The sequence below is a fragment of the Engraulis encrasicolus genome, chromosome 2, assembly GCF_034702125.1.
Source record: "Engraulis encrasicolus isolate BLACKSEA-1 chromosome 2, IST_EnEncr_1.0, whole genome shotgun sequence".
Lineage (NCBI taxonomy): Eukaryota > Metazoa > Chordata > Actinopteri > Clupeiformes > Engraulidae > Engraulis > Engraulis encrasicolus.
In genome coordinates this window covers 2324835-2342334 of record NC_085858.1, presented here as the reverse complement: position 1 = coordinate 2342334, position 17500 = coordinate 2324835, and the positions used below count along the sequence as shown (strand labels likewise).

General features: G+C 45.0%; 1 protein-coding gene across 2 annotated transcripts in view; it reads left to right on the top strand.

Moving 5' to 3' along the window:
- LOC134465894 (thyroid hormone receptor alpha-like) overlaps positions 1–17500 on the top strand; it is a 127489-nt gene that overhangs the window by 98918 nt on the left and 11071 nt on the right. Inside the window, exons 4-7 of one of the 2 annotated variants that reach the window (XM_063219795.1) lie at positions 7108–7169; positions 8067–8170; positions 9007–9154; positions 13975–14183. In XM_063219795.1, coding sequence (XP_063075865.1) covers positions 7108–7169; positions 8067–8170; positions 9007–9154; positions 13975–14183 — 523 coding nt within the window. Of the gene's footprint in view, positions 1–7107; positions 7188–8066; positions 8171–9006; positions 9155–13974; positions 14184–17500 lie in introns of both variants that reach the window. The other variant, XM_063219787.1, reaches the window with a different exon arrangement.

Here is a 17500-nt window from a genome sequence, read left to right as displayed (position 1 = left end):
AGGCTAGATATGGCTGCAGCCAGGGGCCACAGGCCATTTTAATCTGGCCATGTGTGCTGTGAGTGTAATTGACTGTAGTGGGTCCAACTGGGATGCAAAATATTACACACATCTCATCCACATAAAGGAGGGGAAACAGGGGATTAGAAGGACATGCATGTCACTGGAGTGTAACCGCTCATTGCTTTCCTTTTCAAATTGAAAACATTGACAACACATGTGTGCACATATGCTATGCTATACTATGATATACTAGTCACATATTTCTGCCTGGGGGGATTTGCCTCAGCTGTCCCCCCTGATGTTGACTGAATGAAATGCGTATAGTGCGTGATGTGTCTTTTATTGGCGGACAACCAAAGCAAAAGGCCCAGTCATGTAGTCAGTTTAAATCCTCTGTGCTGGATGCTTCACAGGCAAGCAGCTGAGGTGAATTAAAACAACCACTGCAAAATCATTTTAGTTGACATGAGACTTATACAGATAAAGAAATATTTTAATTTAATATTTTCTTGTGAATAAATAATAATAGTTGATCACATTAGCAAAAGTAAATGATTAAATATTCCATCTCACATGGAGAGCACCCAATGGCCTTCATGAACCGCACAAGCTGTGAACTGAAGTCTGTGTCTGTCTGTGTGTATGTGTGCGTAGGTGCCTGTGTGTACGCACACGGGTCTGTGTGCTTGTATGAGTACGGATGTGCTCATACTTTATGTTTGTACCAGTGTGTGTGTGTGTGTGTGTGTGTGTGTGTGTGTGTGTGTGTGTGTGTGTGTGTGTGTGTGTGTGTGTGTGTGTGTGTGTGTGTGTGTGTGTGTGTGTGTGTGTGTGTGTGTGTGTGTGATAAAGCATAGCTCCTATTAGCTAGATTGTAAACATCACGTGACCTCTTTGTCCTTGTCAAAAGGCCATCTGTGGCCCAGCTGATTTTGTCTCCACTGAGTGGCCATGTTTGTTGGCTACTAATATCTAGTCAGTGACCTTCGGTGTTGCTTCTAGTCAGACCAAGAGCAATTTAAATATCGCTTGAAGCACCTGGTGTGCACTGGCAGGGGAAGGGTTAATGGGATTCTTTTCTTTGTTGACGTCTTTCTTGTTCAGTGGGCCCCGACCTGGGCACTCAACAGTAACAACATGTTAGTTCCCAAACTGAAGGTCGGGAGCCTTAGGCGGCTTGTGGACGGATGGGGCTTTGCATAAAAATGAGAAATCCACAGCGAACATAATTCCATAAATTGAATTCCATAAATTGGAGACTGTATTCACTTCTATGGTTAATAGAGCGAGCTATTTGGTTTTTTTTTCCTGTGAATTTATAGCAATATTAGTAGATAAACTATTAATGCAAAACCTAGCAATATGAATGGACAAAGAAATTAGAATATGGTGGTTGGGGGAGTCACAAAAATATCCTTAGGTCCAAAAGGGGGTCCCCGCAGAAAACGTTTGGGGACTACAGTGTTCCAAAAGCTTTTCTGTGAATAATAGCCTAATACGAGGATCTCTTCTGGAATGAATACTTTCAACCTGCTGTTTTCTTTTCATTTTACCTCAGTATGCTGGGTCTTGAATTGTACCCTCAACAACAACAACGATAATAAAGTCTTAATCAACAATAATAAGAGCTTCTCTTCTATTACATGACAATAACACAACAATACACACAACACATATTTTCAATACAGAGGTTCGCCCAAAATTCGCCCTATCCCCGCAATCGTGAAGAACCTTTTTAAAAGTTCCTGGATCCGGATCGTGATCCTGATCACCACCAAAATGGAATCACTTGTTCCTTTTGTCATTTCCAACAACTCCACAAAGTTTCATCTAAATCCGTTCATAACTGTTTGAGTTGTCCTGCTGACAGACAAACAAACAGACAGACAGACAGACAGACAGACAGACAAACCAACGCGACCGAAAAGATAACCTCCTTGGCGGAGGTAGTATGAATAATAATAATAGGGATATGATGTTCACAGCAGTGTCTGAGGTGTATACAAGATGAGCTACCCAGCTGTGTCCGTCCAGTGTGTGTGTGAAGTAAACCTAAATAAACCTAATTGGGGATCAATTGGGGTCATTTGAGATAGGGCATCTGTTTGTTTGGAACAGAGAGAGAGAGAGAGAGAGAGAGAGAGAGAGAGAGAGAGAGAGAGAGAGAGAGAGAGAGAGAGAGAGACTTGTGACGTCTAGAGCTGACCTGTCATTAGGAGACAGGCAGCTGTGTGTTGGGGGGGGGGGTTAATCCCCCACCTGCCTTTGAGGAGGGGGTGAAAGGTCACGCTGAAGATGAACCTCACTGAGGGGGCTGGAGAGAGAGAGAGAGGGGGGGGATAATAGAGAGGGTGATGTAGTGAAGGAGAGTGGACAATAGAGAGGGGATGGAAAGGTAGAGAGAGAGAGAGAGAGAGAGAGAGAGAGAGAGAGAGAGTCATGGTGGGTGGCCTGGATAGAGAGAGAGAGAAAGACAGAGAGAGAGAGGGTGGAATTGAAAGGATGGAGGATGAATAGAGGAAGGGTTATGGTCCAATCGAGTTTTCACCCAGGTAGCATAAAGGTGTGTGAATTGGGGGATGGAGGGATGCTGAATGGGTTTGGGCCTGTACAAGCTTTTGTCCGATAAATGTTGTTCTTAAATAGAACAAAGTCTGTTTGTGCCTCAATGCATTTGTGTGTGTGTGTGTGTGTGTGTGTGTGTGTGTGTGTGTGTGTGTGTGTGTGTGTGTGTGTGTGTGTGTGTGTGTGTGTGTGTGTGTGTGTGTGTGTGTGTGTGTGTGTGTGTGTGTGTGTGTGTCCACGCTCACATGTGCTATATGCAAGGACATATATAATAGAGCTTTGGCATACACACACACTCTCTCTCTCACACACACACACACACACACACAGACGCTGACACACACACACTCTCACACACACTGACATACACACGCTCTGACATACACTCACCCATGCGCACTCTCTCTCTCTCTCAAACACACACACACACACACACGCACACACTTTCACACGCACGCACACATTCACTCTTGCACGCACACTCACACACACATTCTCACCCACACTGGCACACACACACACGCTCTCTCACTCACCTACGCTCTCATGTTCTCTCACACACGCCCTCTCGCTCACCCACACTCTCACGTTCTCTCTCGCACACTCTCGCTCACCTACGCTGACACACTCACACACATACACACTTGGCGTGGCTGAGGACAGGGGCCATGTACATTTACCCTCTGCAGGACGTCGACAGGTCAGACTTAAAGTCTTCATCCGTTTATTCTTCTCCTCTTCTTTAAATCTTCATTCATCAGTTCATCTGTTTATTCTTCTCTACTTCTTTAACTCTTCATCCTTCATCGTTTCTTCTTCCTCTTCTTTTTTTCCCCATCCTCCTTCATTTTTTTAAATGTATCTTATTGTCACTCATATTTATTTATTCATTACTATGTTGACTGAGATGTGTGCTTGGCTTTGTGTCTCTTTTACGCCACTACCGAATAGGGCTGCACGATTATGGAAAGAATCATAATCACGATTATTTGGGTCAAAATCATAATCACGATTATTAATTACAATTATAGATTTTTTTTTTTATTATAACAAACTAAAATATAACCCAAGAATCAATTATATACAGGATGAGCAAAATAAAACTGAATTGTAATAACTATATAAGAGGCAATAGCATGAAACTTAGATGGACAGATTTCTGGCCAGAAACACCAGCCTGTCAGTATGTTCTGGCTTCAAGGACGCTCTCAAAGACAGGCCAATATTGCCACGATTAAATCACGATTGATTACGATTTCGATATCACGATTAATCACGATTTTCGATTATTTTCGATTAATTGTGCAGCCCTACTATCGAAGGGGAATTTCAATTTCATGCAAGTTTAATAGACAATAAAGATATCTACGTCTAAATCCACTCTCTATCTGTTCACCTCCCTCCCTCCTCATCCCTTCATATCTTACTGTCTATCTGTTCATCTCTCTTCCTGTCCATTCCTTCATATCTTTCTATCTGTTCACCTCTCTCCCTGTTCATCCCTTCATATCTTTCTATCTGTTCACCTCTCTCCCTATTCATCCCTTCATATATTTCTTTCTCTTCACCTCTCACCCTGTTCATCCCTTCATGTCTTTCTATCTCTTCACCTCTCTCCCTGTTCATCCCTTCATATCGTTCTCTCCGTCTTGTCCCCGTACTCCTGATCTTCATTCCACCGTCCACATCTTCATCATACTCCTCCTTTCATCATAGTCTTCCTCTCCTCATCCCTTTACCTCCTTCATCATCCCTTCATATCTCCTCCTATCTTACTCATCTTTTCTACACATCTTTTCATTGTACTCTACTCCTCCTCTTCTCGTTCTCCTACTGTACATTTCTTAATCTCTCTCTTCTTCTCGTTATCCCTTCGTATCTTGCTCTGCATCTTTTCATCCTACTCTCCTCCTCCTCTACCACTGTCCATTTCCTCACCTCATCATCTTCCTCTCCTCCTCTCATATCTTACTCTGCATCTGTTCATCCATCCTCTTCCTCCTCCTCCTTTCTTCATCCTACTGTCCATGTCTTCATCTTTCTATCTCCCTCTATATCTTATTATACATCTGTTCATCTTTGTCTTCTCTCTTCTCACTCCTCTTCTCTTCATATCTTACTCTACATCTGTTAATCCTACTCTACTGTCCATTTTCTCACCTCATCATCTTCCCCTCTTCCTTTCTTCCTCGCTGTGTTCTTCGTCTCATTATCTCTCTACCTCCCTCCTCATCTCTTCATATCTCGCTCTCCATCTTTTCATTATCCATCGCTACCTCTCCATCTGACAACTGCATCTCTCCAATAACCTCTGTACTATCTCTCTTTCACAAAATAATTGAATGTGTGTGTGTGTGTGTGTGTGTGTGAGTGTGTGTGCTCTTTTGTCAGCGATTCTTGTCATGAATGCATAGACTATAGAGTGTGTGTGTCCACGGATATGATTTTTTTTTCTGTCGAAATATCGCTGCTGCCATTGTTGTTATTGTTGTTCTCTGTTGCGTGCGTGTGTGCGTGCGTGATGAGCAGTAGAGCTATACTCTTGAGTCATGTGGTTTTCCTTTGATCATCCAAAATTGTAGAAAATCATCTTGTCATCTTTTATTACCTCTGGCATCTGCATTGTCCTCATGTCTTTGTGTAGCGTTGGTAGAATAACAACAGGGCACTTCAGTGAAAATAGTAACCATCTGTATACATTTGTGTTTTGATTGGAGTTTATGATGGAGGGAGCGTTTTGTAGGAAGCCACTCCACTCCACTCCACTCAGTGATCAGTGCTCAACAGCTGAATACTGCTGAAGTCTAGTGGAGCTCCTGAACTCTGAGGGATTTTCAGTCACAATGTTGCTTGTGTGTGTGTGTGTGCGTGTGTGTGTGTGTGTGTGTGTGTGTGTGTGTGTGTGTGTGTGTGTGTGTGTGTGTGTGTGTGTGTGTGTGTGTGTGTGTGTGTGTGTGTGTGTGTGTGTGCGCGTACGTGCGTGCGTGCGTGCGTGCGTGTGATAATGCAATAAGGTGTAGACCAGACCACCTGTACCTAGTTGACTGTAAACTGCTATCCTGAATGCCACTGTGCTGTGTTTGCTGTGTAAAATCGAATAAGTTTTAATAAAATCACGCTCCAATGCAACAATGAATAGCATATTTTTTATACTTACTTAGACTGTGTGTGTGTGTGTGTGTGTGTGTGTGTGTGTGTGTGTGTGTGTGTGTGTGTGTGTGTGTGTGTGTGTGTGTGTGTGTGTGTGTGTGTGTGTGTGTGTGTGTGTGTGTGTGTGTGTGTGTGTGTCAGTGTGTTTGTCTGTGTGTTTGTCTGTGCGTGCCTGTACATTCATCTGCTTGCTAAGGGTGGGCAATATATCGAGATTTAAGATATATCGAGAAGGACAAACATCTCGAAGTAGATTTTGGCATATCGAATTTATCGAGATAAGTGATAAACTTTTTAAATTCTGAGATTGCCAGAAACAAATTATCTTCCTCCGCGCTGCTCTCACACCAGAGCACGCTTCTGCCTTCCGTCTGTGGCTCAGTTACCATAGCAATACTAGAAATACCAGAAGAGAATGCTCCGATTCCACTATGGCGTTACTTCAATTAGTCAAATTTCTGACTACACAGCCGCAGCCCTGACAGGTTTGTCTCAAAGCTTATATATAAATGCCAGTGTGTAGTTTTTTTTGCCTCTTTTAGGGGGAATTGAAAATTTTGAGATAGTATATCGTATATCGAGATATAGACAAAATATATCGAGATACTTTTTTTGTCCATATCGCCCAGGCCTAGTGCTTGCATGTGTACAGTATGTGTGACAGCATATTCTGTTTGCTAGTGTGTGTGTATGCATGTGTGTGCGTGTGTGTGTTTGTGTGTGTGTGTGTGTGTGTGTGTGTGTGTGTGTGTGTGTGTGTGTGTGTGTGTGTGTGTGTGTGTGTGTGTGTGTGTGTGTGTGTGTGTGTGTGTGTGTGTGTGTGTGTGTGTGTGTGTGTGTGTGGTAACAGCATGTACTATTTGCTAGCATAGTTTCCTGGCATTGCCGCTTGTCTGCAGTGTGTCAGTGGAAAATGTACACACACACACGCGCGTACATACACACACACACACACAAACACGCGCACGCACACACATGCATGCACGCACACACGCACTCACACACACACATACATACACACACACACACACACATACTTCATCTTCTGCTTCGTATACACTGTTCCACAAGTGCATATTTTTAGGAGAGTCACAAGTTAGGCAAATTGAATTTAGACTGATTTGTACTCAATCATTTGACTGAGTTACCTGATTTTAATTTATTTCTCTCTCTCTCTCTGCCTCCCTTTCTTTTTCTCTCTCTCTAACTCTCCTCCCTTTTCCTCTCCCTCTCTCTCTCTCTCTCTCTCTCTCTCTCTGTCCCCTCTCCCTTTCTCTCTCTCTCTCTCTTTATCTTTATCTCCCTCTCCCCTCCCTTCTCTCTCTCTCTCTCTCTCTCTCTCTCTCTCTCTCTCTCTCTCTCTCTCTCTCTCTCTCTCTCTCTCTCCAGGTGGTGTAATGGTTTGAAGAGGACGAGAAAGAAGAGCCAATGTTCAGTCAAGAATGTGACTGGTAATAACATGCTTCCATGTATGTATACACTTTTGTGTGTGTGTGTGTGTGTGTGTGTGTGTGTGTGTGTGTGTGTGTGTGTGTGTGCGCGTGTGTGTGTGTGTGTGCATGCGTGCATGTGTGAGAGCTTTACACAGACTGTACGTTAACCTTTTAATGCCACAAAAGCAGTCCTTTGTTTTCATTTAAAAACAAAATAAGGTGTGCACGCCATGGAGAACGATATTCTATGCTCACATTGATGGGCAGTAGCGCCTGCATCAGCAAAGCATGTTTAACTTTTTCCCAAACTTTGGCGGTTGGGCATCACTGCTTTTTGAAAAGTTGCAGTATTCATTATATCAACTACTGACATAGTGTCACAAAACTACATATTTTGGACATAACTGAAAGAAATGGGTTTTCTCTGTATGACAGTATTATATGATGTTGAAACGAAATGATGATTAAAACATTTCCATATGCAACTTCCATATGGGTCTATAAGCGCGCGCCAATGGAACTCCCCCGTCCCGATGCTGGGCCCCAGCCGCAGCCGTCGATCCTGTATTTCTCTGTCGCCTCTCTTGATGGCCTTTGTCATGCTTATGACCACGAAGCGGGCAGCTTTGTCATTTGGAATTAGTAAGGCAATGGACCTATATTTCATAGACCTATATTCATGGGAATGTGTGTGTGTGTGTGTGTGTGTGTGTGTGTGTGTGTGTGTGTGTGTGTGTGTGTGTGTGTGTGTGTGTGTGTGTGTGTGTGTGTGTGTGTGTGTGTGTGTGTGTGTGTGTGTGTGTGTGTGTGTGTTTGTGTGTGTGTGTGTGTGTGTGTGTGTGTGTGTGTGTGTGTGTGTCTGTGTCTGTGTGTGTGTGTGTGTGTGTGTGTGTGTTTTTTTTATTTTTATTCCAGCCGGCTATATCCCCAGCTACCTGGAGAAGGATGAGCCATGTGTGGTATGTGGAGACAAGGCCACTGGCTACCACTACAGGTGCATCACCTGCGAAGGATGCAAGGTAAATACACTCATACACACAGACGGACACACAGACACACACACACACACACACACACACACACACACAGACGGACACACAGACACACACACACACACACACACACACACACACACTGGCTACCACTGTTTCAAATATGTTCAAAGAAGTGAGACAAGATGATGCGTACCTCTGTAAGCGTTGTGCGACCTCCCCGGTAGTCAGACTCCTGTTAGCATTTGTAGCTACTGAGCATGGCCAACAGTAAGTTTCGGGGCCGTAGTTATATGCAACCAAAGTCTTCCACGTTTTTCCTGTTTACATAGGTTTATATGACCAGTGACATGAAACAAAGTTCGGTTGTGCAAATGCAAACGTGCCTTTTTCTATGCTTCTGCGTGCTTCGACAACGCACTGATACCTTCACTTCTGATTTTTCTCTCCCCCGCCCCCCCTTACTTCCGTCAGAAGTGAAGGTATCAATGCACTGTTGAAGCACGCAGAAGCTGTTGTTACGCCTGTCTTTACATTACACACTTTCTACAGCATAGAAAAAGGCACGTTTGAAACTTTGTTTCATGTCACTGGTCATATAAACCTATGTAAACAGGAAGAACATGGAAGACTTTGGTTGCGTATAACTACAGCCCTGAAAATTACCATTGGCCATGCTCAGTAGCTACAAATGCTAACAGGAGTGACAGCGCGTCTGACTCACTGGGAGATCGCACAACGCTCGGAGAGGAAGGTATGATCTCATCTTACTTCTGAGAAGAACATATTTCATTCTTAAAGTACGGTGGTCTGTACCTTTAACTTTGTTCTCTAATGTTTTTGTCCTGTCCGGCTTGCCGTAGGGGTTTTTCCGGCGCACCATCCAGAAGAATCTGCACCCGTCGTACTCCTGCAAGTATGACAGCAGCTGCATCATCGACAAGATCACGCGCAACCAGTGCCAGCTGTGCAGATTCAACAAATGCACTGCCGTCGGCATGGCGATGGACCGTGAGTACACGCACACACACGCGCAGACGCACAAGTAACCAGTAGAGCTTCAGTTTGTTGTAGTGTTACTTCTTCCCTGCAATATGCCTACGGGACAACGGCTGACGAGGTGACCACAAGCTATTGGCGATGCTTAGAACTTTGCGGAACTGGTCGACCTCTAAGGCCGTTATCAGGCTTATCTGCCATTACAGTAAGATATTTTTAAGACTTTCTGTAAAGTCATAGGAACCACACCAACTGTACCAGAATCTAGTGAGCAAGATAGGCGCTTCACTATTGTACGCGTGTAACTTTGACGCACCTAGAATCTTCGTTTGGAATTCCGACGTTTTGATTATTTAATTTTTCTGTCGATCATGTGCCTGATTCCTACAACGTTATCCCATACCGTCAGCATTCCAAACAAGGATTCTATGTGTGTCTAGTTTGATAAACGCTCGCGGAATTAATGGTCACCCCATCAGCCAATCAAAAAGACAATTCCTTTGAGAAGGCAGATACTTGTGTTACATATACTCATCCACATAGCTAGCGCACCGTGCTGTTACGCTGGATAGCTAAGGCACTAGCGCACCGTGCTGTTACGCTGGATAGCTAAGGCACCATGCTGTTACGCTGGATAGCTAAGGTGCCGTGTTGTTATGCTGGTTAGCTAAGGCACCATGCTGTTACGCTGGATAGCTAAGGTGCCGTGTTGTTATGCTGGTTAGCAGTTCGATTTAGGTCATTTTCCGATGTTTCCTGGTCCTCCCTCATCTCTCTCTCTCCGTTCTGACCACGTCCTGTCCTCTCTCTACTGTCCTGTGAAATAATAGAGGCCTAAAATGAAAGCACTGCACAGCACACAAGTGCACACTGCACACTATGAAATTGCATTCATGCCTCACCCGTGCAAGGTGGCAGCCCCCAATGGCGCTGCCTGGCATCATAGAGGAGTATGGGGGAGAGCACTGGTTAATTACTCCCCCCACCAACGTATTGGGTCGCCAGTCGAACCAGCAACCTTTGGGCTACAAGTCTGATGCCCCAACCGCTTACCCTAAATGCCCCATAATGAAAGCATCCCATACTGAATGCATGTAGTATATTCCAATCCAAATATAAGGAATCCATTGTGATCACATCATAGTGTGAACTTCAGCCAAGCTAGAGCTATAGATTAAATGGGTATTTCATATGAAAATATAAATATTTATCGTTGTATGTAAAACTATATCTATTCCAAGCCATAACCTAATTGCATTATAATGTTCATGGTTATATGTAAAAGGACAACTACGTCAAAACAGCAGCTGCAGTGTGTGTGTGTGTGTGTATCTGTGTGTGTATCTGTGTGTGTATCTCTGTGTGTCTGTGTGTGCTAAAACAGCAGAGCTACACACACACACTCACACACATGCACACACACATACATGTTTAGTTTGGCGTAGTACCCAAACACGTAGGCACATGTGCATACACACACATCGCTCCCATTGATACCCCCATCCTCACCTCACCTTGCCATAGTTCAGCACTTGCATGCAAGTCATCTGAACAGTATGCGCTAGTGTCCTGCGGCAGTGTGAGCGGGCGTGTGTGTGTGTCTGTGCGTGTGGTGTCGGATGTCTGCACTTTCTAGCGGATCTGCGTCACCCTGCTCTTTAAGTCTTTCAATGGCACACACACACACACACACACACACACACACACACACACACACACACACACACACACACACACACACACACACACACACACACACACACACACATAGAGACTCAGAAACACCATGTGAGGGGAGAGATGGGAGTGTGTGGAACCGCTAGGCCTATGGTCCATATGTGCTGCAAACACACACACTCTCATGCACACTCTCATGCACACACACACACACACACACACACACACACACACACACACACACACACACACACACACTAGGGGTGGTACGGTTCACAAATTTCACGGTTTGGTTCATATCGCGGTGTCCAGGTCACGGTTTTTCGGTTCTCTACGGTTCTTTTTTTTTAGTTCATGATAAATGGTGCACTGGCTAATAGAATCGGACTTATCACTGAATATCCTACATATGGTTTGTATAGGCTTATAATGTGAAAATGGTGTGATTTTAATTGTGTCATCCTCTGATTTGGTCTTATACGCTAATGTTTTAATCAGAGAGACTGGATAGGATACTCCTAGAATCTCTGTTTTACATATTTTTCTGGGCAGTACATGAATTGCGGTTTGCGATGGATTGCACGGTTCGGTTCGGTATGTGTGTGAATTGTACGGTTTCGGTTTTCGGTGCGGTTTGTGCCATCCCTAACACACACACACACACACACACACACACACACACACACACACACACACACACACACTCCTTCGGGATGTCTCGTTCTCCATATGCACGACACACACACACACACCCCGCAGGCTAAATAGCTTGCACACAGGAATTCTAAATGGCAATATTATGGGATTAAGCATGTGGAGAAGGGGTAAATTACTTAGTGTCACTTTATAGGAGGGAAAACATCCAGAACAAAACAAGGAGGTGAACAGCTAATCCTCCTGTGTCCCAAGCGTTTAGTGTGTGTTTGTGTGTGTGTGTGTGTGTGTGTGTGTGTGTGTGTGTGTGTGTGTGTGTGTGTGTGTGTGTGTGTGTGTGTGTGTGTGTGTGTGTGTGTGTGTGTGTGTGTGTGTGTGTGTGTGTGTGTGTGTGTGTGTGTGTGTGTGTGTGTGTGTGTGTGTGCTATTGAAAGACTGAAGTTCTCTTTGTGTCCTCATGTGAGCTTGTCTACAAGGGGAGGGGGGAAGCGAAGAGAGGGAGGAGAGCACAGGAGAGGCGAGCAGAGGGGAAGAGCGGAGGAGAGGAGAGAGGGAGAGGGAGAGGAGAGCAGAGCAGAATGGGGGGACAAGCCAGCAATGGAGCTTGTAGCAAAGGGTGGTACAGTAGAGTTGCTCGACTGGGACTCAAACCCAGCCATCCCTGGGCTAGTCCAGGCAACAGGGCCCCCTTGGCTCTTGGGCCCCTGGGCCTGGTAGGCCCGTGCTGTGATCTGTCCTGGCCTGCTGCCCTGGGCACCTGCCAGCCTGTTCTTATTCGCACACGTGATGGATGATCTTCATGGGCGTTCTGTTGTGTGATCACTATGACAATACAAGTCATTTTTCCCTCCATTGCCTCACCCCCACGCCACGCCGACCTGTATCTGAAGTGCTCCCTATGTGGTGTACCGTACGTGCTTAGCTCACCTCCACTAATACACACACACACACACACACACACACACACACACACACACACACACACACACACACACTGGCACAGAAACACCATTACCCAATACACAGAGACACAGTGAAGTGGTCCCTATGTGGTGTACCGTACGTGTTTGCCTCGCCTCCACTAATACACAGACGCACACACTCAAACACAGGCGCACACACACACACACCTCCAGACACAGGAGCGCCATTACCCAATACACAGAGACACAGTGGGGGAGCCTAATAGAGACGAGCCATTCTCTATTCTCTGGCCTCTTTTTCTATTTCTCTGTCCCTTTCTTTTGTTGTCTGTTTATCACACTCGTTTTCACTCTCCTTATATCACCTGTTCCCTGCGTTGACTCCATTCTGGGCCTATTCTCTCTTCTCTTTTGTGGTCTTTTGTGGTTGCCTTCCTTTGTCTGTCCTTGTGGATGCGGACCGCTTCTCCCCTGTCTCGTCCCCCTCTCCCTTTCTCTCTCTCTCTCTCTCTCTCTCTCTCTCTCTCTCTCTCTCTCTCCACCTCTCTCTCTCTCTCTCTCTCTCTCTCTCTCTCTCTCTCTCTCTCTCTCTCTCTCCACATCTCTCTCTCACTCTCTCTCTCTCTCTGTTTATCTCTCTATCCTTCCCTCTCTCTAACCCCCCCCTTCTCTCTCTCTCCCTCTCCCTCTACCTCTTATGCCCCTATGCCCCTTTGTTATTACTGTCTTCCTCTGCCTCCCTTCACTGCTTTCCTTTTCTTTTCCTCCCTCGCTCTTTTCTATGATCTGTCTGTTTGCCTTTTTCTTCCTTTCTTTTCCTCCTCTTCGTGTCTTTTCCTCTATGGTTCCAGCCTTTTCTGATCTTTTTTTGTTCTCTTCCCTCACTTTTATCTCTTTTTTTCTGTCACCCTATCTCTTTTTGTGTCACGTACCTCCTCCTCCTCCCTCACCCTCCTCTCTCATGTCTCTCTCCATCTTCATCTCTGCCTCTATCCTTCCCTTCACTTCTCTTCTGTTCTCCTCTTCCTAAGGAAAATAGCATCATGATATATGGTTTGTGTCTGAAAGCAGGCAACAAATGGTTAGCATGGAGGTTAAGTACAGTTTGGTAGTCAGGAATGTATTTTATGTTTTCTCAAAACTTCTCTCCTCTCCTCTCCTCTTCTCTCCTCTCCTCTCCTCTCCTCTCCTCTCCTCTCCTCTCATCTCATCTCATCTCATCTCATCTCATCTCATCTCATCTCATCTCCTCTCATCTCCTCTCATCTCCTCCTTTTCTCTCTCCTCTCATCTCTCCTCTTTCCTCTCCTCTCCTCTCATCTCTCCTCTTTCCTCTCCTCTCCTCTCCTCTCCTCTCATCTCCTCTCTCATCTCCTCTTCTCTCCTCTCCTCTCTCATCTCCTCTCTCTTCTCGTCTCCTCTACTGTCCTTCTCTCTCCTCTCTCCATTCTCCTCTCTCTTCATCTTGTCTCCTCTCCTCTCCATCCTTCTCCTCCTCACTCTCTTCCTACTCCCCTCTCTCCTCTCCTCTCCTCTCCTCTCCTCTGCTCTCCTCTCATCTCTCCTCCTCCACTCTAGTGGTGCTGGATGACAGTAAGCGTGTGGCTAAGCGGCGGCTGATTGAGGAGAACCGTGAGAAGCGTAAGAAGGAAGAGCTGGTGAAGACGCTGCAGAGTCGACCGGAGCCCACGGGGGCCGAGTGGGAGCTCATACGCCTCGTCACCGACGCCCACAGACACACCAATGCAGCCCAGGGATCCACCTGGAAACAGAAGAGGAAGTTCCTGGTGAGTAGGCAGGGAGGGAGGGATGGAGGGTGGGGGGTCATATACGGCACACAGGCACAATGCAATGGGATCCACTTGGAAACTGAAGAGGAAGTTTGTGGTAAGGAAGAGAGAAGGAGTCGGGGAGAACGGGGAGGGAAAGAGAGGGAAAGAGAGAGGTGGGAGGGAGAGCATATGGCTTAGAGAAGGGGAATGGGGACAGAGGAAGCCGTGGTAGAGGAGAGAGGGATGAGAAAGCCAACACTTCCTAGACTTCAAGTTGTGTTCACAGAGTTAGCCTTAACCCCTCTCCTTGTCCTGCACCCATGCTGACCAGTCTAATGGCCACTGTCTAGCCCAGTGTTTCTCAACCTTTTTTTAGGCGAGGCACCCTTTCAATTCATGAAAAATTTCAAGGCACCCCAAACCAACAAGCCGTAACATGGCATACGATACCACACAAGCTTAGAAAAGTAACACATTTGGAGACGTCACACGACCTACGTTCGAAGTTGCAGCTGACTGGGGCGACCTATATTTACTTTATTGTGTGTAAATGGCAGATGAAAGATTACACTGACTAGCATTGACTTATCAATTTAGACAAATATGTGTTATATTACATAATTTATTTATCAGCCACGTTCCCGCGGCACCCCTGAGGGGGGCCCACGGCACCCCAGGGTGCCCCGGCACCCCTGTTGAGAAACACTGGTCTAGCCCAGTAGCTCACATGCATCTTTTATGGCGACCCATTGACTACCTGATGGAAAACCAATGATATCCTGCATGTGACTAAATGGGGCCTGAATGGAGAACAGAAATATCTACAGAACTTTTATTGTCATTGAGCAACCACAGTCAACTACAGACTTTTGTCCAAAGTTAGTCGAAAAGTAAAAAAAAAAAACTTTTCTTCTCCAAGACACTCTAACAATATTATTAAAAATGTCGTAATTAAATTACCACAATGTCCACTGATGACCTTTTTAAAAATGCGACCAAAACTTCAGACTTCTATTGCGTAGTGAGCAGCCACATTTAATTATGTACCACCACATTACACAGTACGCTGTGCAGCCGGTCCGCAAGCGTTGAAATGTATAATTCACATTTCATGTGTTTGAGTGTCAGGAGAGGACATGTAGTAGATGAGACAAGGAGGGGTTATTTAAGGCCACGCTAAATAATGAATAGTGAAACGTAAATTGCCTCTCCACTGAGGGTAAATGGGCACTTAATAACAACATTGCTCTACCGAGTACATTTTGCCCATTATGTTGCTCTGTGGGTAATATACGGTGAGAGGCAGCAAGGCACAGCCATATTGAGCTTAATCAACATCAGCAGTCAAGTGACAAAAAGCACATTTGACAATAGAACACATTAGCCAACCTTACAGTTAAATGGGTGATATGACTATTTGAGGGGGAAAAAATTGTGGGGAAAAAAATTGTGATTGTGTAATGGAACAGAGGTTGTTGTATGATGTTAAATGGATCGTTGTTATGTGCCAGCGTTTCATGTAGATTAATTTGGTACAGAGCTGACGAAAAAATGAGGCAGACTAGAGGAGATTGCAACTGAAGGGTCAGGGCAGTTGATAGAGCAAATGTGAAATGTTCATGAAATGTGAATGAGCATCAGTGTTTTCCTCTGGCATTCTGAATAGCTTAGTAATAAAAAAAACTTCACGTCTTTTAAAGCCCAGATACCAAAATGGTGTACAAAAGGAGTCAATTTGGGCTCGAGAGGCCAGTGGTTTGGGCTGGTGGGCTCGAGAGGCCAGTGGTTCCGAAGGCGTAAACAAGATGGCGGCCTTGTGTCCTAACTTAATACAGGAAGGAACTTTGGCTTCGGCTTCTCATGCCGAGCATGGTGTCCCACTCGGTACCGGGACTTCACCAAGGCCCACCGAGTGCTTTCAACTTGAGTTAGACTGGTCACACTACGTCTCGCGCCGACGCCGGGGCCACATACCACCATTGGTGTGAGACTCAGGGCCTGTAGCCTCATCACTTCTCAACTGGTTCGTTCGAGTTTGTAATCGGCAGCAGCCAACTCACTGTCATTCCAGCATCCCTTGCCTCTTTTCACCCTCCGTTTAAACCTGCCACTGAGGTCAGGTACTTTGGGCCTCAGCATCGAGATACTTTCCATTATGCTCATTGCACTACAACAGTGGTTCTCAAACTTTTTCCATCATTCCCCCCTTCAGAGGGTCTGAATCAGGGGTGTCAAACGTACGGCCCGCGGGCCGCATCCGGCCCGCCAGAGGGTTCCATCCGACCTGGATGTTAAAAAAATAAAAATAAAAAATTACTATTTTTTTTTTTTCAATGAAATAACCAAAATGCGCAATTACGCCCCTCGGGGCAAAATCGACACCTGCATGACATTAACCAAATGGTCCTTCTGTTATACTGAATATGTGTAGTAAAGTGCACATCACACTTCTATTATAAATGGTGAATTTGTACTGTAACAGGCATTTGATAAAGCTCATATATTATAGACCTCATATATAGAGATAACATGTTAATACTTCTTATTCGTATTGTATTGATATTGGTTGTAATTAAATAATAAATATAATTGGATTTGTATTGGTTCCTATTAAGCTGAAATTGGAAACGGGATGTTAGAATGCGTGAAAATGCAGGAAATGACACCTAAGAAATACAAAATGTTCTGGGGGAAACCCCAGACCCCCTGCCAAAATGAACTGTCCCATATTTAATTAATTGATGGTTGGCAATGAATGAATGAAGTCAAGGAAATTTTGCATAGGATTATCAGTATTGCATTGCTTTCTACATATTCAACACACTTAAAACGTGATAGTACTGAACACTAATCCTCTGCTTTACTTTTGGTAACGCTTGAGGTCCACATGGGTTGTATGCGGCCCCCGGACCAAAATGAGTTTGACACCCCTGGTCTGAATGCTTCCGAGCATTCCCCAAGCAACAGCAGTAGGCCTGCTCGCGCAAACTGATTTTGCGATCGCTGCGCAGAATCAAAGGAAAGATGACTGGTGTAGATTAAACAAAGAAGGACTGCAGTCGAATGCAGATGTGTGTTCATTTCCTATGCTATTCAAATTCATGACAATTAATAATATAATTTTGGTGAGGGCTTTAAACTTATTGACGAGACAGGAAATCATTTCCTTTGGGGAAAAAAAACAAAATCAGATGTTACACGCCCCCCCCTGAGATGCCTCCGTGCCACCCCAGGGGGGCTTACGCCCCACTTTGAGAAACACTGCACTACAAGGATCTACCTAATAAATGATAATAATTACATTTTATGTAGTGCTTTTCATGACCCTCAAA